General features: G+C 40.2%; 1 protein-coding gene across 3 annotated transcripts in view; it reads right to left on the reverse strand.

Annotated features, from left to right (window-relative positions):
- Positions 1–19,557, reverse strand: part of EP400 (E1A binding protein p400) — a 3,509,270-nt gene that overhangs the window by 1,205,533 nt on the left and 2,284,180 nt on the right. For all 3 annotated transcript variants that reach the window (XM_044065578.1, XM_044065569.1, XM_044065563.1), the window contains one exon: positions 5,891–5,935. In XM_044065578.1, coding sequence (XP_043921513.1) covers positions 5,891–5,935 — 45 coding nt within the window. The remainder of the gene's footprint in view (positions 1–5,890; positions 5,936–19,557) is intronic.

A 19,557-nucleotide genomic window follows, 5' to 3' on the forward strand; every position in this document is an offset into this window, starting at 1 on the left:
TTATCAGGGTCAGCACTTATTGTGCATTTGTGCCCGACACACAGTCCTATGAGATGTTGTCAGAAAAGCCTTTTGAATGTTGTTGGAATCCCAGCCTGTGAAGGAAATTTCTGACCCAAGAGAGATTCCAGACACTTTGAAAGACCCTGCAAAGATAAGCAAGTCATCTAAATATGGAATAAAGGTGGATACCCTGCAGCTAGCAGTAGGCTATGACAAGAGCTTTACACCATGGGAACACTCCAGGAGCAGTGGATAGACCAAACGGTAAAGCAAAGAATTGATAATGTGATCTACACACACAAGATCTTAAGAACCGCTTGAAACTTGGATGAACAGGAATGTGATGATATTCATCTTTCTATAGTTACTAGAGGAGGCAGCAGGTTGTAAAGTGAAAGCATTTTGAGCTTGTGCACTATCACAAACTTGTTCAGGAAAAAAAAAATACCAGAACTGGCTTTTAAGAATTTTTCTTTTTTTGGCACCAAAAACACTGAGTAAAATCCTTCCCCGACAGGAGAAGAGGAAAAGCCTCTATTACCCACAGAGACAGCTTATGGTGTAAAACAGAAGGAGAGAAGAGTCTGGGGTCTTGTGGAAAGGGAGGAATCCCCTAGAACAGAGGAAGTTCCTCCCACTGCCATCTACTGTCTTGATGGATCACATTCAGGATCAATTTGTCTAAAATAATCTCTTGCCAAAGAAAGAAATGGAGATTCAGACTTTCTGGAAGGATTAAGGGACTGTCGGGGTGGGGGGACCAGGGTCCTCATACAGTCATTCTAACTTAACTGACTGGCCTTTGTTCTGGGGGCTTCCTGATTTCTTTTTGGAACATCTCTACCACTGCTTTTTAAACATCTGCTTACCAGCACTTCCACTGAGACTGTTTATTTTGACGAGGGAGCAGAGAATCCCTTCGAAAACTTAGAGAAGGAGAACAAAAAATCTTAAGCTTTCCTTTCTAATCACACTGTTGATAACCTACGCATCAGTGGGTCCAAAAACTTAAATCTTTTTCCAAAGGATAATTCAAAATTTCATTTTTGACATCTTCTGAGAGGTTCTGAGAATGCAAGCTGGCAAATTTCCTTAAGAGAGAGTGCCAGTGGCAGCAGCCCTGGAAGTAATAGCTACAAATCATAGTGACTTGAGAAATAGAAGAAACTAAATTACACAATGCAGAATTTCTTAATATGATGAAACTTATGACAAAATATTTATCATACTTTCACAATTAATCAAGATAAACTTCAACATATGAGCCTGACAGATCAGAACTCTAAAAATCAAAGTTTCAGAAGCATACACTTTTTCCCAAATTTGTGAAACGTTTTATCATTCTTATTAGGAGGACTAGAATTAACAAAATGTTTTGAAGCATCTGGATTTACTAAAGTTGTAGCTGTTGGGTCAAGACTGGGTTTGGTGGATAAAAACTTGAAAGACTGACAAACTATCTGCTTTCTTAGGGTAAGTAAACTGACTGTCAGGGAAACTGCAGCCTGTGACACAATTAAAGGCTAACAAAAAAAAAAAAAAAAAGAGGGATAGGTGAAAGTTCTGGAAATTTCAGCTGAAACAAATCATGTTCTTTTAAGGAACTAAGAAACCACAGTATTTTCCCACTGAAAATATTGGTTCAGCCCATACCTCTCAATCTCTTAAAGCAAAACATCTGGACAAAACCATAAAAAATGAGGAGATGAAAGCCTGAAAATAGGGACAATTTTTAAACACTGCCCTTACAAACTTAGAAAGTTGACAGAACAAAAGTGTTTGCACGAATGTTCTGATGGGCATAAAATTGGAAACTCAAATGCCTGTTATTTTCTGAATTAAATCCTCAATAATTAGCCAGTAATGTTCCAGAAAACCCAAATTTTATGAAGAACAGACAAAAAATATAAGGAAAAAATACAGACATTCTGTGAAAATCTAGATGGTTGAGAGGTACAGTTCCGCCTAGGAATGATCTTACAGGAAGAGTCAAACACCACACATTCCACAGGATCTGATTCAAAAACCTGAGGAGAAAAAAATGAACCTGTCCCTTTACAATGCCTGAAAGACTACATTTATTGAACCTCTTCAGGGAAAGAGGAATCCCATTTTTCTTTTACCAGAGCCTAACTTAAAAGAGGGTTCAAGAGCCTGTACAAGACCCTGAACCAAGCCCAATAAATTATTCCTGTTTTAGCACTGTCACCTCACAGTTAAGACACTGTCTGGTTCGATTCTCAGCTAGAGCGTCTTCTGCGTGGAGACATGCATGAATGGGCGTACCTTCGTTGAAGGTTGTGCATCAGAGCTGGCAACTCGTCAAGTAAAAATCTACTGCCAATCATTAGCGGACCGGAGTTCCGCTGTGGCGACCCCTAACTGGGAAAAGCTGAAAGACATAACAAGAGTAACTGATACGGGAGAAGATACTGTGGAAAAACAGATCCAGTACTGCTAGCAACAGCTTTCCAATTCTGGCTAAACAGGGGGGTAACATTCCATTGTCCCATTTTTTCCATGGCAGACAAGAGTTGCTCTCTCTTGCACACTGAAGGGTTCCCAACAGCCATAGAGAACATGGCTAACCCCCAGTCTATGGTGGCTACATGGACTACACCAAAGGAATCTGAAGGAAAAGATACATGGTTTGAGGAATTAGCTTTGGCAAACAGCACAGCCACCCACCTGAGGCTGAGGTAAATTACTAGCCTGCTGTGGTGGCAAAGGCTGCTTAATATTCTTCCTATTGCGGCTGGAAAAAGGTCAGACTGAGGAACATTTACTTTGTTACTTGGTCAAGCCGAAAAGGAGGGTGGTTTCTCAGGGAAGATTAATAGCATTAGTCAGTAAAACAGGAAAGCAGCAAAAAAGTAATTTTTTTTCCAAGAAAAACACAGTCAAAAGTATTGTAATCACTTTCTCTAGTCACAAAAAAGTACAATAGATGCAGTTTCTCCACAGGAAAAAGTAGTTTTAAACAGCTTTTTAACTTTTTTTAGTACAAAATGCAAAAAATACACTCCAGATTAAAAGTAAATAAAAGTCACAAAACTGTCAACAAAAATACTTGTTTCTAGCTTAAAAGTACTTGTTTTTCAGAAAAAAAATAAGTTCTCAAAAGAACTCCCATCTTTCCACTGAAGAGCATACCAAAAAAAAAGTAGAAGTTCTTTACTCTGGCATAGCAACCAAGTGGCCAGATGCACGACACTCTGTTCCCCTCCCTCCTGCCCCAGCTTTTCAGGTCCCTTTTCAGTGTCCGACCCTTATTCAACATATTCTATTTATAATAAAGTAATTTTTTTCTTTTAAAGTGTAACAAATAGTTGATACAGTTTATACCCTGTCTGCACAGAGTTCTATAACTATCACATTTTAGTAAAATTCTTCTTTCTAAACTGTAGCAAACAGTGTTATACACTGTCCACACGGAGCACTATGGCACTCACATTTTAGTTAAAAAAATGTTTCTTTTTTAAATTGTAGCAAAGTACTTGCCACAAACGTAGCAAACAGTTGCTAAAGTTTATACTCAACTGGCATAGAACGCTACAGTGTTCAGGTTTTCATTTAAAAAAAATGTATACAGTGGATATAAAAAGTTTACATACCCCTGTTAAAATGCCAGGTTTTGTGATATAAAAAAAAGAGACCACAATAAATCATTTCAAAACTTTTCCCACCTTTAATGTGACCTATAACCTGTACAATTCAATTGAATAACAAATCTGTTAGGGGAAAAATATAAAAAACTTACAATACGTTGGCTGCTTAAGTGTGCATACACTTAAAACTAATACTTTCTTGCGTGCTCACACCCTTAAACTAATACTTTGTTGAAGCACCTTTTGATTTTATTACAGCATTCAGATTTCTTGGGTACACACCTGCATCAATTAAAGAGACTCTGATTAACCCCAAATAAATTTCAGCTGTCCTAGTAGGATTTTCCTGACATTTTCTCAGTTGCCTGCTACAGCAAAAGCCATGGTCCACAGAGAGGTTACAAATCATCAAAAGGATCTCATTGTTGAAAGGTATCAGTCAGGAGAGGGGTACAAAGATATGTCCACAGCATTGGATATACCATGGAACACAATGAAGACAGTCATCAAAAATTGGAGAAAATATGGGACATCAGTGATGTTGCTGATGTTGTTGATGTTGCAAAGAACTGGACGTCCCTCCAAAATTGATGAAATGACAAGATGAAAACTGGTCAAGGAGGCTGCCAAGAGAACTACAGCAATACTAAAGGAGCTGCAGGAATTTATGGCAACTACTGGTTGTGTGCTACTTGTGGCAATAATCACCCGTATTCTCCATATGTCTGGACTATGGGGTAGGGTTGCAAGATGGAAGCCTTTTGCATAGAAAAACATCCAGGCCCAGATAAAATTTGCAAAACAATACATCAAGTCTCTCAAAAGCATGTGGGAAAATGTGTTATGGTCTGATGAGACCAAAGTTGAACTTTTTGGATACAATTCCAAAAGGTACTTTGGCACAAAAACAACACTTCGCATCACCAAAAAAATGCCATCCCCACGGTGAGGCATGGTGGTGGCACTATCATGCTTTGGGGTTGCTTTTTTCAGCTGGAACTCGGGCTTTAGTCAAGGTGGAGGGAATTATGAGCAGTTCCAAATACCAGCCACTTTTGGCCCAAAACCTTCAGGCATCTGCTAGAAAGCTGAAGATGAATTTCACCTTTCAACACGACAGTGACCCCAAGCATACATCCAAATCAACAAAAGAAAGGCTTCACCAGAAGAAAATTAAAGTTTTGGAATAGCCCAGCCAAAACTCAGACCTAAATCCAATAGAAAATTTGTGGGGTGACCTGAAGAGGGCTGTGCACAAGAGATGCCCTCGCAATCTGACAGATTTGGAGCACTTTTGCAAGGAAGAGTGGGCAAATATTGCCAAGTTAAGATGTGTTATGCTGACAGACTCCTACCCAAGAAGACTGAATGCTGTAATTAAATGATAAGGTGCTTCAACAAAGTATTAGTTTAAGGTTGTGCACACACAACAAAGTATTAGTTTAAGGGTGTGCACACTTATGCAACCAGCATATTGCACAATTTTTATTTTTTCCCCTAACAGATTTGTTTTTCAATTGAATTGTACAGGTTTATAGGTCACATTAAAGGTGGGGAAAGTTTTTAAATGATTCACTGTGGTCTCATTTTTTTCATATCACAAAAGCCTGGCATTTTAACAGGGGAGTGCAAACTTTTTATATCCACTGTATTTTTTTTTACTTTTAAAGTGTAGCAAATAGCTGCTATAGTATAGACCACACACTGAGCACTACAGCGCTTAGGTTTGACAACAAATGAAATACTGGCTTTTAAAAAGTCGATACTGCATTAAAGAAAGATCGGAATTGGCTGATCACACCTCCAACACTTTCTGCTCAGGGGCAGCTGCCTCTCTTGTCCCCTACTAACTACACTACTGACAGAAGGAAACGTATCTGCCAAGCAACGGAACAGTGTTTGTTGACCACTGATACTTGAAAACCCACAGAGAAGCACTCTTCTCAGTTGGCAAGAAAGCTCTAAAGGGCTTGGTGCCGAAACCTGACTTTTTGGTCAACTCAGCTCAAAATGACTAATCGTTTAGGCTTGTTGGAAGATGCCCTGAAGCTCTGGAAGCTGCTGACTGTTGTATCCTAAGCAGGATATAACCTGTAAAGCTAAGGCTACTGTAGCTGTGATGTTAGAGTTAGTGTGAAAGAAAGACATTTCTTCATCTGGATACTCTGAAGACAAAACATCTGTTTGAATTCCTACAGAAATGATTAAAATTGAATTTTCTTAAAGAAATCTAGCTTAAAACCAAGAATCTAAAAATGTAAAATAAAAACAGCACTTACAGGCATTATTTCTGTTTGTCCATCAGGGCCTTCACACACATATTCCTGTCAAAATAAAAAATATATAATCAGCACATGTCAAAGTGCTATGAATCATTTTTTTTAGGGGAAAGGATGGACAGTTTCAAATGACTGAACAATTGTAAAGTGTAATTTGCTTTTGTACACATACTGTTATCAAAACTAGAATACACGATCAGCAAACAACTGCAGGTACTGTGTGCTAAATTTTTTTCAGGTGCAAGAGGAATAGATACAAGCACACTCAAGTGATCAAACGAGAATACAAAGTTTATGATTTAGTCAGTACTTGTCTTGGAATCACTACATAATCCTTCACAACATAATCACAAGTAAATGATAATCCCATCAAAGAATATCCTGCGTTTTTTCCTCCTCACCAGCCTCACATCAACATCCACCTGCAGGCCATTAACATCACAGACATTAGCCATGATGATACCACTATAGCACTAGATGTAACTGAATGCGAGCAGATAGCAAGTTAACACAATAACACATGTTGAAGTCTTTCAAGAATTATCAGTTGAGAAATGAAGTTTGTTTCTCTGAGGAGAATTAGTGAACGCAACTTGGGAGCTGGTGAAGATTTAAATTTTGCTAAAGTCAATAGAGGCGGAAAAATATTCAGCTCTCTTACACCTTTCTCTGTGCAGCAGCATGCCTTGTTTTGGACCACTGCAATGTTAATAAATTCAGAAATGGTCAAACATACACTGGTGTTCTGTTTCAGAATTATTTGTCAATTCAGATTTCAACTTATGATTCCTTGTCTTTGAAGATGCACATTTTTACATGCTTTAGAATGTAAGAAATCACCATAAAGGGCACAATGGTACTCTGGGATTAATATCGGGTAATTAATAATGATTACTTGGCAATATTTTTGCTCATCTAATTGTAACTATAATCTACTGGGTTACATATAACAAGGTCCAATACAAAAAATAAAACAGACTGTACTAATAATACGACAGTACAAACAGGACACTTGAGTTTTATATAAAATCGGATGCAGTACATTGTGAATCTGAAGCTGATCTCACTAGCAGTTAAATAATGCCACTGTAAAACAGGATTTTGCATGTGATCAAATAACGCCTTACAGAAATCCATGTTATCAGGGTAGATTCATTGTTTTTGAAGCAAAATGAACTGCAATGCATTTTTTGTGAAGGGTGAGACAAAATGAAAAAGACTAATAACAGACAACGGTGCACAGTACATATATAACTGCATATCACCTGTTATACTGAATTATCCCAAAACATTGTGCAGTACAGACTAAAAAGGTTAAACAGACTAAAAAGGTTAAACAAAGTCAAGAAAAATAGCAGAGGTGTACACTAATGAAATTAATTTCAATATATAGCAGAATCGAAGACTGACATACGAGACTACATGGGATTAATATAGAGAAATTGACCCCTCCACTGAATCTGTGCATCTCTCAATGTTACTGAGGTAGTATAACTTGACAGGTATTGTGTTCAAGGCAACATTCTAACAGAACTTTTTTTTATTAATTCTGTTTGTAAGGGTCCCACTTAACAGCCAACTCTCAACATTTTTGGAGGGATATTTAAGTTAACCCCACGTGGTAAAGGAACTAACAAAATACTTATCTGCTGCTTTTCCAGTAATAAAAGAAAACAATGCTAATGATATCATCTTTTTACTGCACAGCTGGGACTCCTTACAGCTTCAATGGCAGTACAGTACAGGAATTCTTGATTGAAGAGAAAGTACAGTTGAGCAAGTCCTATTTACCTGTAACAGTTTGTACAACACACTAGTTTACTGGCATTCAGTTAGTAGTTCTCTGCTACCCTCCTCTGGCAGTCCACCAAAGCTAAAAGTCCCCCCACCCCCACTGCCTGTCTATGGGTGTGATGGGCCAATCATCCAGGAGTACAGGCACTGCCTTAAAGACCCAGAGAAAGGACCCTTTCAACCTTCTAGGGTCCAACAGGAAGAGAAGATGGAAACACAAATTTTGTGAACACCTACTGTTCCAAACCCAAAACCACACACACACACACACACACACACACACACACACACACACACACACACACACACACACAAACTATAAAGGCTGTGGAGCAACACAATCATCAAACAATGGACGTTCAAAAAGGGGGATGGTGGGTGGGCACTACCATTAAGGCAGTGTGTTCTATGTACATCTACTGTTACAGGTAAGCAGGACTTGCACAACTTTACTATGTTCAACTAACATACTGCCTTAATGGCATTCAGGTAGATTCCCAAAGCTTACCCAACCTACGAAGAGGAAGGATAGGGACCCAGGAGCCCCTGAAGAATAGTCCTAGTGAAGCCTGCTCAGGATCTAAGAAAGCCATTCCCATTTTGTAGTGCTTTGCAAAGGTAAGTACAGAGGATCAAGACTGCCTGTAGAATACTTTGAGTCTACTTTTTTCCAATATGCCACTAAACAGGAAAAGGGTCTGGTGGAATGCATCTTTACCTTACCTGGATTTGCTTGCCATGGTGGGTTTAACAACAAAACGATACCACAGGACAACCAATGGGCAATGGTTTGCTTAGAAACAAGTTGACCCCTTCTTTGCCCCTGTGTAGGAAATAAAAATCCTCTCATCTGCCAGAAGGGATTTGTTCGGTCAAGGTAGTACCTCAGCTGCCAGTGCACATCCAAAGTATGAAGTATCCCAGTATCCCCGTCTTCATTCTTAGGTTCTGGGAAGAACACAGGGAGGTTGACAGAATTCACTCGCAGTCAGTCTAACACCACATTCAGCATGAAAGTGTGTGCAGCACACACCAATCACTATGGAAAATCAGGTATGGTTCTCCCACTATAACACCTTGCAGCTCAGAGATTCATCTTGCAGATGTCAGACCAATAAGCAAAACAGGTTTTGATGTTAAGAGCTTGAAATCAGCCTAAGTAGCAGGTTCAAAAGGAGACAAGATCAATTTTTCTAGAACAAAGTTGAGTTCCAAGAAATGAGGAATTTGCTTGCAAGGGAGTCTCGTACCTAATATTTCTTTCATGAACTGTTTTACCAAAAGAAAAGAAGAAAGAGGGGGATCCATTGCAGACAAGCACAGACGGGTGTTACATGCACTTTAATGGATGCAAGCGATAAGTAATCCATAAGTAGCTTGCATAAATATTTCAAGACCAGTGGGATCTTAACCTCAAGGGGACACACTGCTTCCATTTATGCACCAGACAACCTCATCCATTTGTAAACATAAGATTTTCTAGTAGCAGGTTTTCTGGCCCTTTAACATCTTCTGCACATTCTCATTAAACAAGTACCTAAACAAAGTCAAAACTGAATTACCCAGGCTGTCAGCTACAGTTGCTCTAGACTGGGGTGCACACCAGTCACCCCTGAGACTGAGAGAGCAAATCCAGAGTGTGGAGGAAATATGTGGTGATTGTCCTTTACCAATATCATTAGAATGGAGAGCCAAGACTGCCTGCGCCAGTAGGGAGTCACCACAATGAGCTTTGCCATTTCTTTCAGAACCATGTGAATCAGTGGAAAGGGTTGAAATGCGTACAGGAAAATTCCCAAGGGAAGATGAATGCATCTGCCCTCCAAACAAAGCTGCAAGGATGTCTGGAACAGAATTTCTTCAGCTGTCTGTTTTGAAAGGAGGCAGATGCCATCAGTCTTCAAATTTTTAGGAATTCTCTTGCTAAGGCAACCTTCCGCCTGGAGGATTCCTGAAATATTGTTTGAGAAGACAGATCCTTGTATTTGAAATGATGATTATGTAACCCAGGAAAATTAAGCTTTATGAGGGTGTCAGGCCAAATTTCAGAAAGTTCAACTTTTCTCAAGCAATGCCAAATACCTGGACACAGACTCTGCAAAGATAATCAAGTTGTACAAGTAATGAAAAATGTGAATGCAGAAAATCCGTCAGTGAGCCACTACTGGAGCGCGGAACTTTGCAAACACTTGATGTGCAGTGGGCAGCCCAAAGAGCAATGCAGGGAACTGATTGTGTGAACCAGACACAACAAATCTTACGTCATCTCCTGAAGCAATGAGCAACAAGCATATGACAATATATATTCTTCAAGTCCGAGGTCACCAGGAAGCAGCATCTTGAACTTGAGGATCTTATGGAGGGACCAGTTCTATGACCCCAGAGACCAGCACATGCCAAAGAACAGGAAGGAATAAAGTCTGGTCTGATGGGTGAAAGGGACCCCCCCCAAACAGAGGTGGATGTTCTTTCCACTGTCACCTGTAACCTCTGCTCATGATTTTGAACACCCACTTGTTGGAAACCATTGATGGCCACGTCAGTTTGTTGAGAGCTAACTTTTGAGATGGGGCATCCAGAGCGGAACATGAGAATGACAAGGTGCTGAGCCTTGGCATATTCATAGGTTAGAGGGGAGTTGCACACTTTTTGAGAAGAAACCTCTCTTGTAAGGTTTGGCAGAGTTCTTGTCCTGTCATTTCCTTTCGGTGCCTTGTTTTTTGATCAGATGGGAACTCTGTTTGTTGAACCACCAAAAACTATTCTACTTATTAGGGGTTTATATTATAAGCACGAAAACTGAATTGCACGAACACGTATTGAGCAACACATAAAGAGCAAATATTCACAATATTGAAGGTATGAATGGATACCGCCGTAGGAAATTCTTCCCTTTGCTTCAATGGAGTGCGATCTCGGAGTTGGTATATTTAAGTAGGGGGGGTGGAGGGTGCAGGGGGGCTTGCCCCCTGCATACAACAGTTAGTGACAGTATTTGTTTGCTGGTGTTGTCGTGTTTGGGATTCGATGCTTTGGACTTTCGCCCTTTACATGTCGCTCAATACGTGTTCGTGCGATTCAGTTTTCGTGCTTATAATATGAACCCCCTATTGGAAGGAAATTGGAACTGAGGAACATTTTAGATGCATCAATTCACCTCTGTCATCACAGTGTTTCAGGATATGATTAATTGTTATACCAAACACACAATCTCATTTTTCAACTCATCAAAAAAGTTTTGGCTGTACACCAAGTATACCTCCTTACCACCACTGAATTTGCTGCATTTCTACAGACAGTATCAGTCAACTCAAAGGCACTCTTTAAAGCATGCTGAGAGACTTGAGAAATATTTGAAACAATCTCTTTCACACAGACTCTCTCCACAGCAAGAAGCAACAATGTAGAGAACTCGTCTAAACTATATATACACACCTCAACACAAACTTCCATGTAAAATACGAGAAGTTAAACATTTTAAAGGCTATTATGCTAGACTGTGCCAGCCTACTTTCCCCGAGATTCTAACCACTTGCCTCATTTATCCTGAGGGACTGGATTTGATGAAGATCTTTTTATTGGCAAAGGTCACTGGGGGGATGAAGTATGGTCCGCAGACAAAGAGGCTTGGAGGCCATGCATGGCTAAGCACACCCTTAACTACTTAAACACCTTTTTAAACAGAGATTCATTCAGCAGAAGAGAACTGCAAGCTTTCTTGATATCTTCTAATTCTGGGGTCAAGAGAAGGAAGACTGCCACATCCAGGGCCTCATCTTCCAAAATATCATGCATCCTTACTGATTGCTGTGGTAGCCAATTACTTGCTCTCAACTGAATACACTCCAAAATTTTGCCAGCATTTCGGAAAAATAAAATATCTCTTTGGGTTTCTCTACCTGGTCTTGCACTGAGAAAACTGGCTGGTCAGATTATTGACACTTCCACAACCTCAGGTTCTGGATCCCCATCAAAATTATAATCACTGGGTAGTTGAAAGAGGGTGAGAGCACGGGCATTACTCATAACTCAGGTCTGCATCCCTTAATCAATGGCCTGAATAATGGATCTAACCATAGTCCCCAGTTCAAGTGAAAAAGATAGCAGGAAATTGTTGTCTTGTACTGTAGTAGGTCTTCTGTCTCTATTTTGCATGCGCTACACTAGTGCGAGAATTCCTGAGGACAGATATAGCACTGACAACAGATTCTGTACCCAACTTCCCCAGCATCTAAACAGTTTGGCTCTCCCATACTTGATCCAGGAAATGGAACAGCCCCAGAAGACATGTGTGACCCCATGCATCATCCATCATACCAGGGAACCTGGAGGCAAAAGAAGGCAAGTTGTCCAGTAGCTTGCCCAAAGCTACTGCAGAATCATAAGCCATATGCTGAGGCATATTTCTTGATTTATTTTTAATGTTTTAGGCATACAAGGGGTATGTGGTGGTAGTGGACCACATCGGAGTCCATAAAGTCATGGGATAAAAGCTATCCAGATAAATACCAAACAATAACTGCATGCACAGTCACTCGGTAAAAAATGAACAAATTCCACTATCCTCCCTCTAAATAGCAATCTGAAGTCGGTTTCTGTAGGGGTACCATTCTGAACACTGCACTGAATAAAATGACAGAAATTTCAGTAATACCATTCAAAACACAAGATGCATGCACAAAAGTTCCACAATTTTTGTTAAAAAGACTAGTTTTATCCCAAATGAATAGAAACAGCATACAATTTTAGAAAAAAAAAATAAAGCATAAACATATGAAAATAATCTTACCAAAAATGTTTAACACAGAAAATGCCATCAAAAACACAATTTAAATGGGAAAAATCATTTAAAATACTTTAATCCTACTCCATCACCCCCATATAATCATACCCACAAAGGAAAAAAAAAACCAACTATCAACAAGTTTTCCTGTCAAAACTGCCAAATTAAGCTTTTAATCAAAAAAAAAAAAAAGCCAGAGGCTATTAACACGATGGTCTAAAAGTATGAGGTCATGAGAGGAACTGTAGTAAAACGGCCTTAGTACAGAAACTCAGTTAAACGTTCACCAATCGCCATAAAACACATTAAAAGGGATAAAAATCCCAAGAAACCAATAATTAGTTTATAATAAACAGTATAAGCCTTATTCTGTGCAGGCAAAGTAAAAACTCAAGCATACACAAAATTTCCAGTCAGAAAAAATACAGTCACAGCAGCAGAATACACTAATTCAAGCATGACAGAAAAAAGCAGAGGGAGGAAATAAAACCTAAAAGGGTTTCTTATCTGAGCTCAGTAGCTGAACAGATCCAGAAGCAGTCTTCCAAGAGATCCTGCTCTTACCAGGGCACTAAAAAAATGGAAAGGGTCTTGTCTGTTGGTCTGTAACATACTCCCTGTACTGCCAGGTGATTGGTCCACAGGCAATTGGAGCTACGAGCTTTAGTAGACTGCCAGAGAAAGTAGCAGGGTACTACTACTCAAATGACAGTAAGGCAGTGTGTTAGCTGAACATCATCAGATTTCAAGTAATATCGTCACTTGGCATCTTCAGCCTACAGCTATACAAGATCCAGAGTTCTGCATAATTGGTGACTCAATAATATACAGTATTGAAATAATTATAATACATAAAGCACACATTCATTATCAAATGCAATACCATTTTAAATATTTTTTTTTCTTGGAATTTAACACACACAATATTTTAAGCATGCTAAGCCACTGTATTATTCTGTATGGCAGCTGACATTGATAAGTTCCATAGTAAATGATGATTCTGCAATTAAGAATACTAATTCTCTGTGAATGTCATCATTGTGGGCTAGGTTATTCTTAAATGCAATGTGCAGTTGCATAAATCCATTCTATGCACAATGTTTAGGATGCTATCATTACGCGACTCATGGACCTGGAATGTAGCAACGACACAAAGGAATGGTGTGTTTGAACTACACAAAGAAACACAATATATTTTTAAGTACTTTGTGCCCTGATGCAAAGATTGTTCCCTCTCTAATGATCTCATTAGTACTGGGGGCAGCTATACCAATCATTTCACTGGGTGGCTTCTCTTTTTATACCTTGTGTTCACTACTATATTATTGCTGTACAGGGACAATTTTGTTTCAGCAACAGACACGCAGTGTTGAGGTTCAGTTTCTGTTTAAGATTATTATGCTAGCCCCCCCCCATACCAACATAAGCAAATGTAATGGCTTTTAACTTATCTAGTGATAACACCAGTGTGGCATGTTGTTTATATTTTACTAATTAGTCATCAAAGCTTAATCTAACTTTATTTATTTTTTTACAAAAAGTTGTATTTATCTTACTTTTATAGCATTTTATTTTTTTATCAGTTAGTCATCAAAGCTTACCCTAAATAAGACAAGATTATTCAGGTTAGATTTTGAATCATTCAGTCACTTCCTTTATTTATTTTACACCTTTTTAAACATGCATTTCCAAGTGTGACATCCTAAATCATACTGGGAGTGTCAGAAGTCGTTTCTTCAACAAAATGTACCCAATTCTCATGAGCCACTATCCAGGTTTTTGACATCTGCAGGAAGAGAGGCAATATATGCCTACGGTGGTCATTATACAGGAAAATGTTAAAGCTCACTTGGCACATACAGAAATGCTAATTTTTTTTTTTTTTTTAAATTTTAAAATCAACCATAAAACAAATTGAAATACAATCAAACTTCAGCCCACCCTTGCTAAAGAAACACTGCAACATTTCAAAATTTTGTTCAAAAGAAAGACTAAGCATTCAAAACTACATAACACACTGAAAGAAGAAGAAAACTATCCAGATACTTATTTGGTTTATCCTGTAACTAGATAAAATGTCTTGATTAAACTTGCTCAATACCCTTATTTTAGGATAAAATTAAAATTAATCTTGAAAAGCTTTCTGCAAAAATGCACACTAGAAAGAAAGGAAAGTTGTGTAAAATCTTACCATAATCACAGATGTACTTCTCTTCCAAGTTGCAGTACTCTACATGTGGGTTTACTCTTCTTCCTTCCAGTTTGTCCAGCCAGGATTCAAAAGATTTTCAGTCCCTCTAGGTGTGTCGGACATCTGACGTGGCAGCAGGTACATGGGCCATAAAAGTGATGCCTGCACGCACCAGACCACAGAACCTACAAAGCCCCAGTCGGAGCCAGTCCTATAAGAGCATAGCCTGTCCAGTGGAACCCTGGACAGCAAGTGCAACCTGACAGGAGGGAGGGAAGGAATACTGCAACATGGAAGAGAAGGACATAGTATAGTTGTGTACCTAACATAAATGTAGATGTTCGAGTGTATTCACTGTTGCAGTCATTACACTTGGGTTATCCTGCTGGCAGGCTACCCGCAGTCGGCCTGAATTCCAAAGTCCTGGTCCAGCGTCGGTTGCTGTCGCCTCTTCCCTGACGTCAGTGCGCCAGGGGTATAAATGATGCAGTAGATGCCATTTTCTTCAGTTTTTCTTGCCCCAGATGTAAGGTGCCCCCAAAAGGGTAGGCTAAAAATTTGCAAATAAAATGCATGCACTAACAAACATTACCTTCCTCTACAAGCAAATACACCACATAGGTTGTATAGAATAGAGAAGTACAGATAATTCCCAGCAATGAAAGGGGGGTGGGTGGGAGGGTAACCGGGACTGCAACAGTGAATACACTCGAACATCTACATTTATGATAGGTACACAACTGTACTATGTTCATTGTGTTTCACTGTTGCAGTCATTACACTTGGGTTGAATCCCAAAGCTGAGGTTGGGCGGCTGGGTCTAAATAGGATTAGGAGTGGCTATGAGGCCCTGCAGAACTGCAGTGGCAAAGCCTGCTCTAGATTTAGAGTAAAGAGGTAAGTGACAGTGCTTGGTAAAAGTGTGCACTGAACTCCAAGTTGCAGCCTCCAAAATTTCCTTGGTTGGCACTCCTCTGAGAACGGCTGCTGCCCTGGTAGAATGTGGCCTAATATTCTTAGGCACTGATTTGCCATGCTGTGCATAGCAGAAACGAATGCAGTGTCCTATCCATTTTGAAATAGTTTGCTTTGAAATAGCCTTTCCTTGTGATCCTGCAGCGTATGCCACAAAAAGTTGCTCAGTTTTCCTGAAAGCTTTTGTTTTGTCCAAGTAGAAGCGTAGCTGCCTGTGTATGTCCAAAGAGTGCAGAAGTCTCTCCCCTTTATTCTGAGGATTTGGATAAAAGGATGGTAAATGAATGGTTTGGTTAAGAGCCACATTGGATACCACCTTTGGCATAAATGTTGGGTTTGTCCTTAGAGAAACCCTGTCCGTATGAAAAATGATAAAAGGTTCCACTGCCATTAATGCCTGTAACTCTGAGACTCTTCTTGCTGAAGTTATTGCTAGGAGCAGAGCAGTTTTCCATGATAAGAATTTTATTTCTGCTGTATTGGCTGGCTCAAAAGGAAGTAGTGTGAGCTTTTCCAAGACAAAGTTGAGGTCCCATGTTGGTATAGGTGCTCTCCTTGGGGGTCTTATGTTTTTTGCCCCTCTGAGGTACTGTCTTAGCAGTGGATGAGAGAAAATAAGAGGTTCCTTATTGTAATGAGCTGAAATGGCAGAGGCATGGATCTTAATTGATGAGAAGGATAGGCCTTTGTCCAGCATCTTAGTTAGGTATTTTAAAATCTGAGGAATATTTGGAACAAGCGGTTCAAGTCCTTGTGCCTGGTTCTAAGCACAGAATCTCTTCCATTTTTCTGCATAAGATTTGCTGGTGCTGGGCCTTCTGGCTTCCAAAATGACATCCATAACAGCTTTAGAGAGAGGTGTGTTCTGAGTGGCTATATTATTCGCCATGCAGCCAGATTTAAGGTTCTGAGTTGGCTGTGCAGGATATGATTGTTTTGTTGGGTCAGCAGATGAGGAATTTGAGGTAAAGTCCATGCTGGCCCTTGAGACAAGCTCTTTAGGATTGGGTACCAGTGCTGGTGTGGCCAGTCTGGGGCAATCGGAATCATTTTTGGCTTCTCTTGTCTGACTTTTAGGAGTACCTTGGAGAGTAGAGGCAGTGGTGGATAGGCATAAACTGTTAGGGTTTTCCAGCTGAATGATAGAGCATCCGCCTTCCATGCTTGAGAGTGATAAGTCCTTGTGCAGAATCTCTGTAGTTGGCAGTTGTGAGGGGAGGCAAATAGATCTATGTCTGGGCATCCCCATTTCTTTGTTATCATGCTGAATACTTGTGGATCTAGTTTCCACTCGTGAGGGTCCATGAGGTTTCTGCTTAGCTCATCTGCCAGAGTATTTTTCTTTCCTGGCAGGAATTGTGCCTGCAGATGTACTTGATAGGCCAGTGCTGTGTTCCACAAAGTCATGGCTTGCCTGCAGAGGGGGTAGGAATGTGTGCCCCCTTGTTTGTTTATGTACCACATGACTGTAGTATTGTCCGTCTTTAGTAATAGTTGTTCTGGATGTAGTAGGTCCTTGAAGGCTGTCAGGGCATTCTGTACAGCTAGCATCTTTTTGATTGATATGAAGATGCATTTGGTCCGTGGGCCACGTGCCCTGTAAACATTTTCGAAACTCTTGTTGCAGGCAGGGAATGAGAGTAATTATTGTTTCCAGGCTGTGGCAATATTGAGTCCAAACACTTTTTAGATACCATTGTAGCTTCCTCATATGCAGTCTTGCATATTGAATTAGCTGGATGCAGGATGCCATGAAGCCCAAAGCCTGCAGAATTTTTCTTGCAGGTAGCTGGGTCTTTGTTGCCATCATTTGAAAGTAATGTGTCAGTTGCCTTTGTTTGTCTGGCGTGAGATAAGCCATCTGGGCAGTTGTATTTAAGCTTGCACCCAGGAATATTATCTCTTGAGAGGGCACTAGTTTTGATTTCTTTTCGTTTACTGTGTACCCTAGGCAAATTAGTAATCTTTTTACAAACGCCAGATGCTTTATTAGAATGCCCTTGCTCTCTACTTGAATAAGGCAGTCGTCCAAGTAGGGATGTATTTGAATTTCTTTTTGTCTGCAAAATGCAATTACTGGTGCCAGACATTTTGTGAAGACCCTGGGCACAGTAGATAAGCCAAAGGGCAGTGCAGAGAATTGGTAATGCATTGAGCCAGCTATGAATCTGAGGTATCTTCTGCAAGATTGTCTGATTGGAATATGCAGGTATGCCTCTTTGAGGTCCAAAGTAACTAACCAGGCCTTCTTGCCCAGCATGGGTAGAAGTTGCTGCAGTGTCAACATTTTGAATTTTGGAATATCCAGGAAGGTATTTAGAATAGACGGGTCCAGTATTGGTCTCCAAGCTTTGTCCTTTCTGAGTACCAAGAAAAGTCTTGAGTAAAATCCTTGTCCCTGCTCTTGCTGTGGTACTTTTTGAAAAGCCCTCATGTCCATGAGAGCAGAAATTTGTTTTTGTGCCTCTGCCCATTGATTGTGTGGCAAGTTTGGCATACCTTTTGGCCTTGGTAGGGTGTGAATGTGGAACCTGTAACCCTGGGAAACAATATTCAGTACCCATTTGTCCTGGGTGATCATTTGCCAATTTTGTGAGAAAAATGTTAGTTTTCCCCCTAAGGGTGCTGCCAAAAGGGGAGTGCTTGGCATTGGTAGAGGAAAGTCATTGGGACTGTTTCCTATAAGGTTGTTGTGATTTGTCTTCTCCACCTTTGGGGGCTGAAGCACCCCATTGTTTAGGTCTGTATGAGCCTTGGGGCTGAGATCTGCCTCTTGGGCGTCTGTATCTGCCTCTTTGTGGCCTGTCTGACACTGGAAAGGACCAATTTTTAGAAGGCCAGTTCCTGCTAAATCTGGGTGGCTGAACCTGTAAGAAATCCTTTACTGTCTGCATTGATTTTGCTTTATCCTCCATTTTCTTTAACACCTCTTCTGCCTTAACACCAAACAAAGTATCTTGCTGTAATGGAGCATCCAACAATTTTGCTTTAACATGATCAGGTAAACTTTGTTCTTTTAACCAAGCCTTCCTTCGAATGACAGAACCTATAACTGCGGCTCTGCAAGAAGCCTCTAATGAATCAAAACCACATTGCAAAGTATGCTTTCCCACTTGTTCGGCTGCATGCAATACATCCTGCATTTCCTTATTTTCAGGACATTCTGAGCTGGTAAGCATTTTCTGTTTTAGCAAAGGCATTAGGCATTGTTGATATTTAAGCATGTGAAACTGGCAGTTTAAAGCCCTTACAGCTAAAGTAGCAGAGATGTAAACTTTTTCCCCCATCTTTCTAGTGCTCTAGAATCCCTAGCAGAGGGAAAAGGGTTTTTTGCAGTGGAAGCACTGACCCCTTTGGGACCATGTGAAATTGTTTCTAGCTCAGCAGCAGGGTTTTTACAAAGACATTTATGAGAATCTGGGACCCTGTAGTACCTATCTGGCTTAACTGGTGCAGGGGGTAAATAATCAGGAGACAAACTAGATTCAGAAAATACATCAACAATATCTAGTACAGGGGGAATAGCAAGGGGCCTGTGCTGAGGGAGTAAAAGAAAGTCTCTGAGCCTTTTCTTGGATTCTGAGTAATCCCGGCTCTCCCAATGGAAATGCTTCCTCATGGTGTGCAGGGTTTCTCCAAAGGAGTAATCCTCAGGAGGAGAGGCTGAAGGGATAGATTCTTCAGCGTCAGAGTCCTCATAAGGAGGAAGAGAATATCCCTGTTCTGAAGAGGAATCAGAGGAAACAGAAACCTGGTCAGAGGGTCATAGTCAGTATCTTGCCTAGGCCTTTTATCAGGAGGGGGATCGGAACCCCTGATCAGAGTAATTAGGTTCGCGGCCATTTTGAGCATCTGTTTCTTTGGCATGGATGACTGTCCAGGAGAATGCTGTACTTGTTTCTTTGTCTTTAAAGGTGTTTTAGA

The sequence above is a fragment of the Protopterus annectens genome, chromosome 1.part0, assembly GCF_019279795.1.
Source record: "Protopterus annectens isolate FY-2018-M chromosome 1.part0, PAN1.0, whole genome shotgun sequence".
NCBI classification, from domain to species: Eukaryota; Metazoa; Chordata; order Ceratodontiformes; family Protopteridae; genus Protopterus; species Protopterus annectens.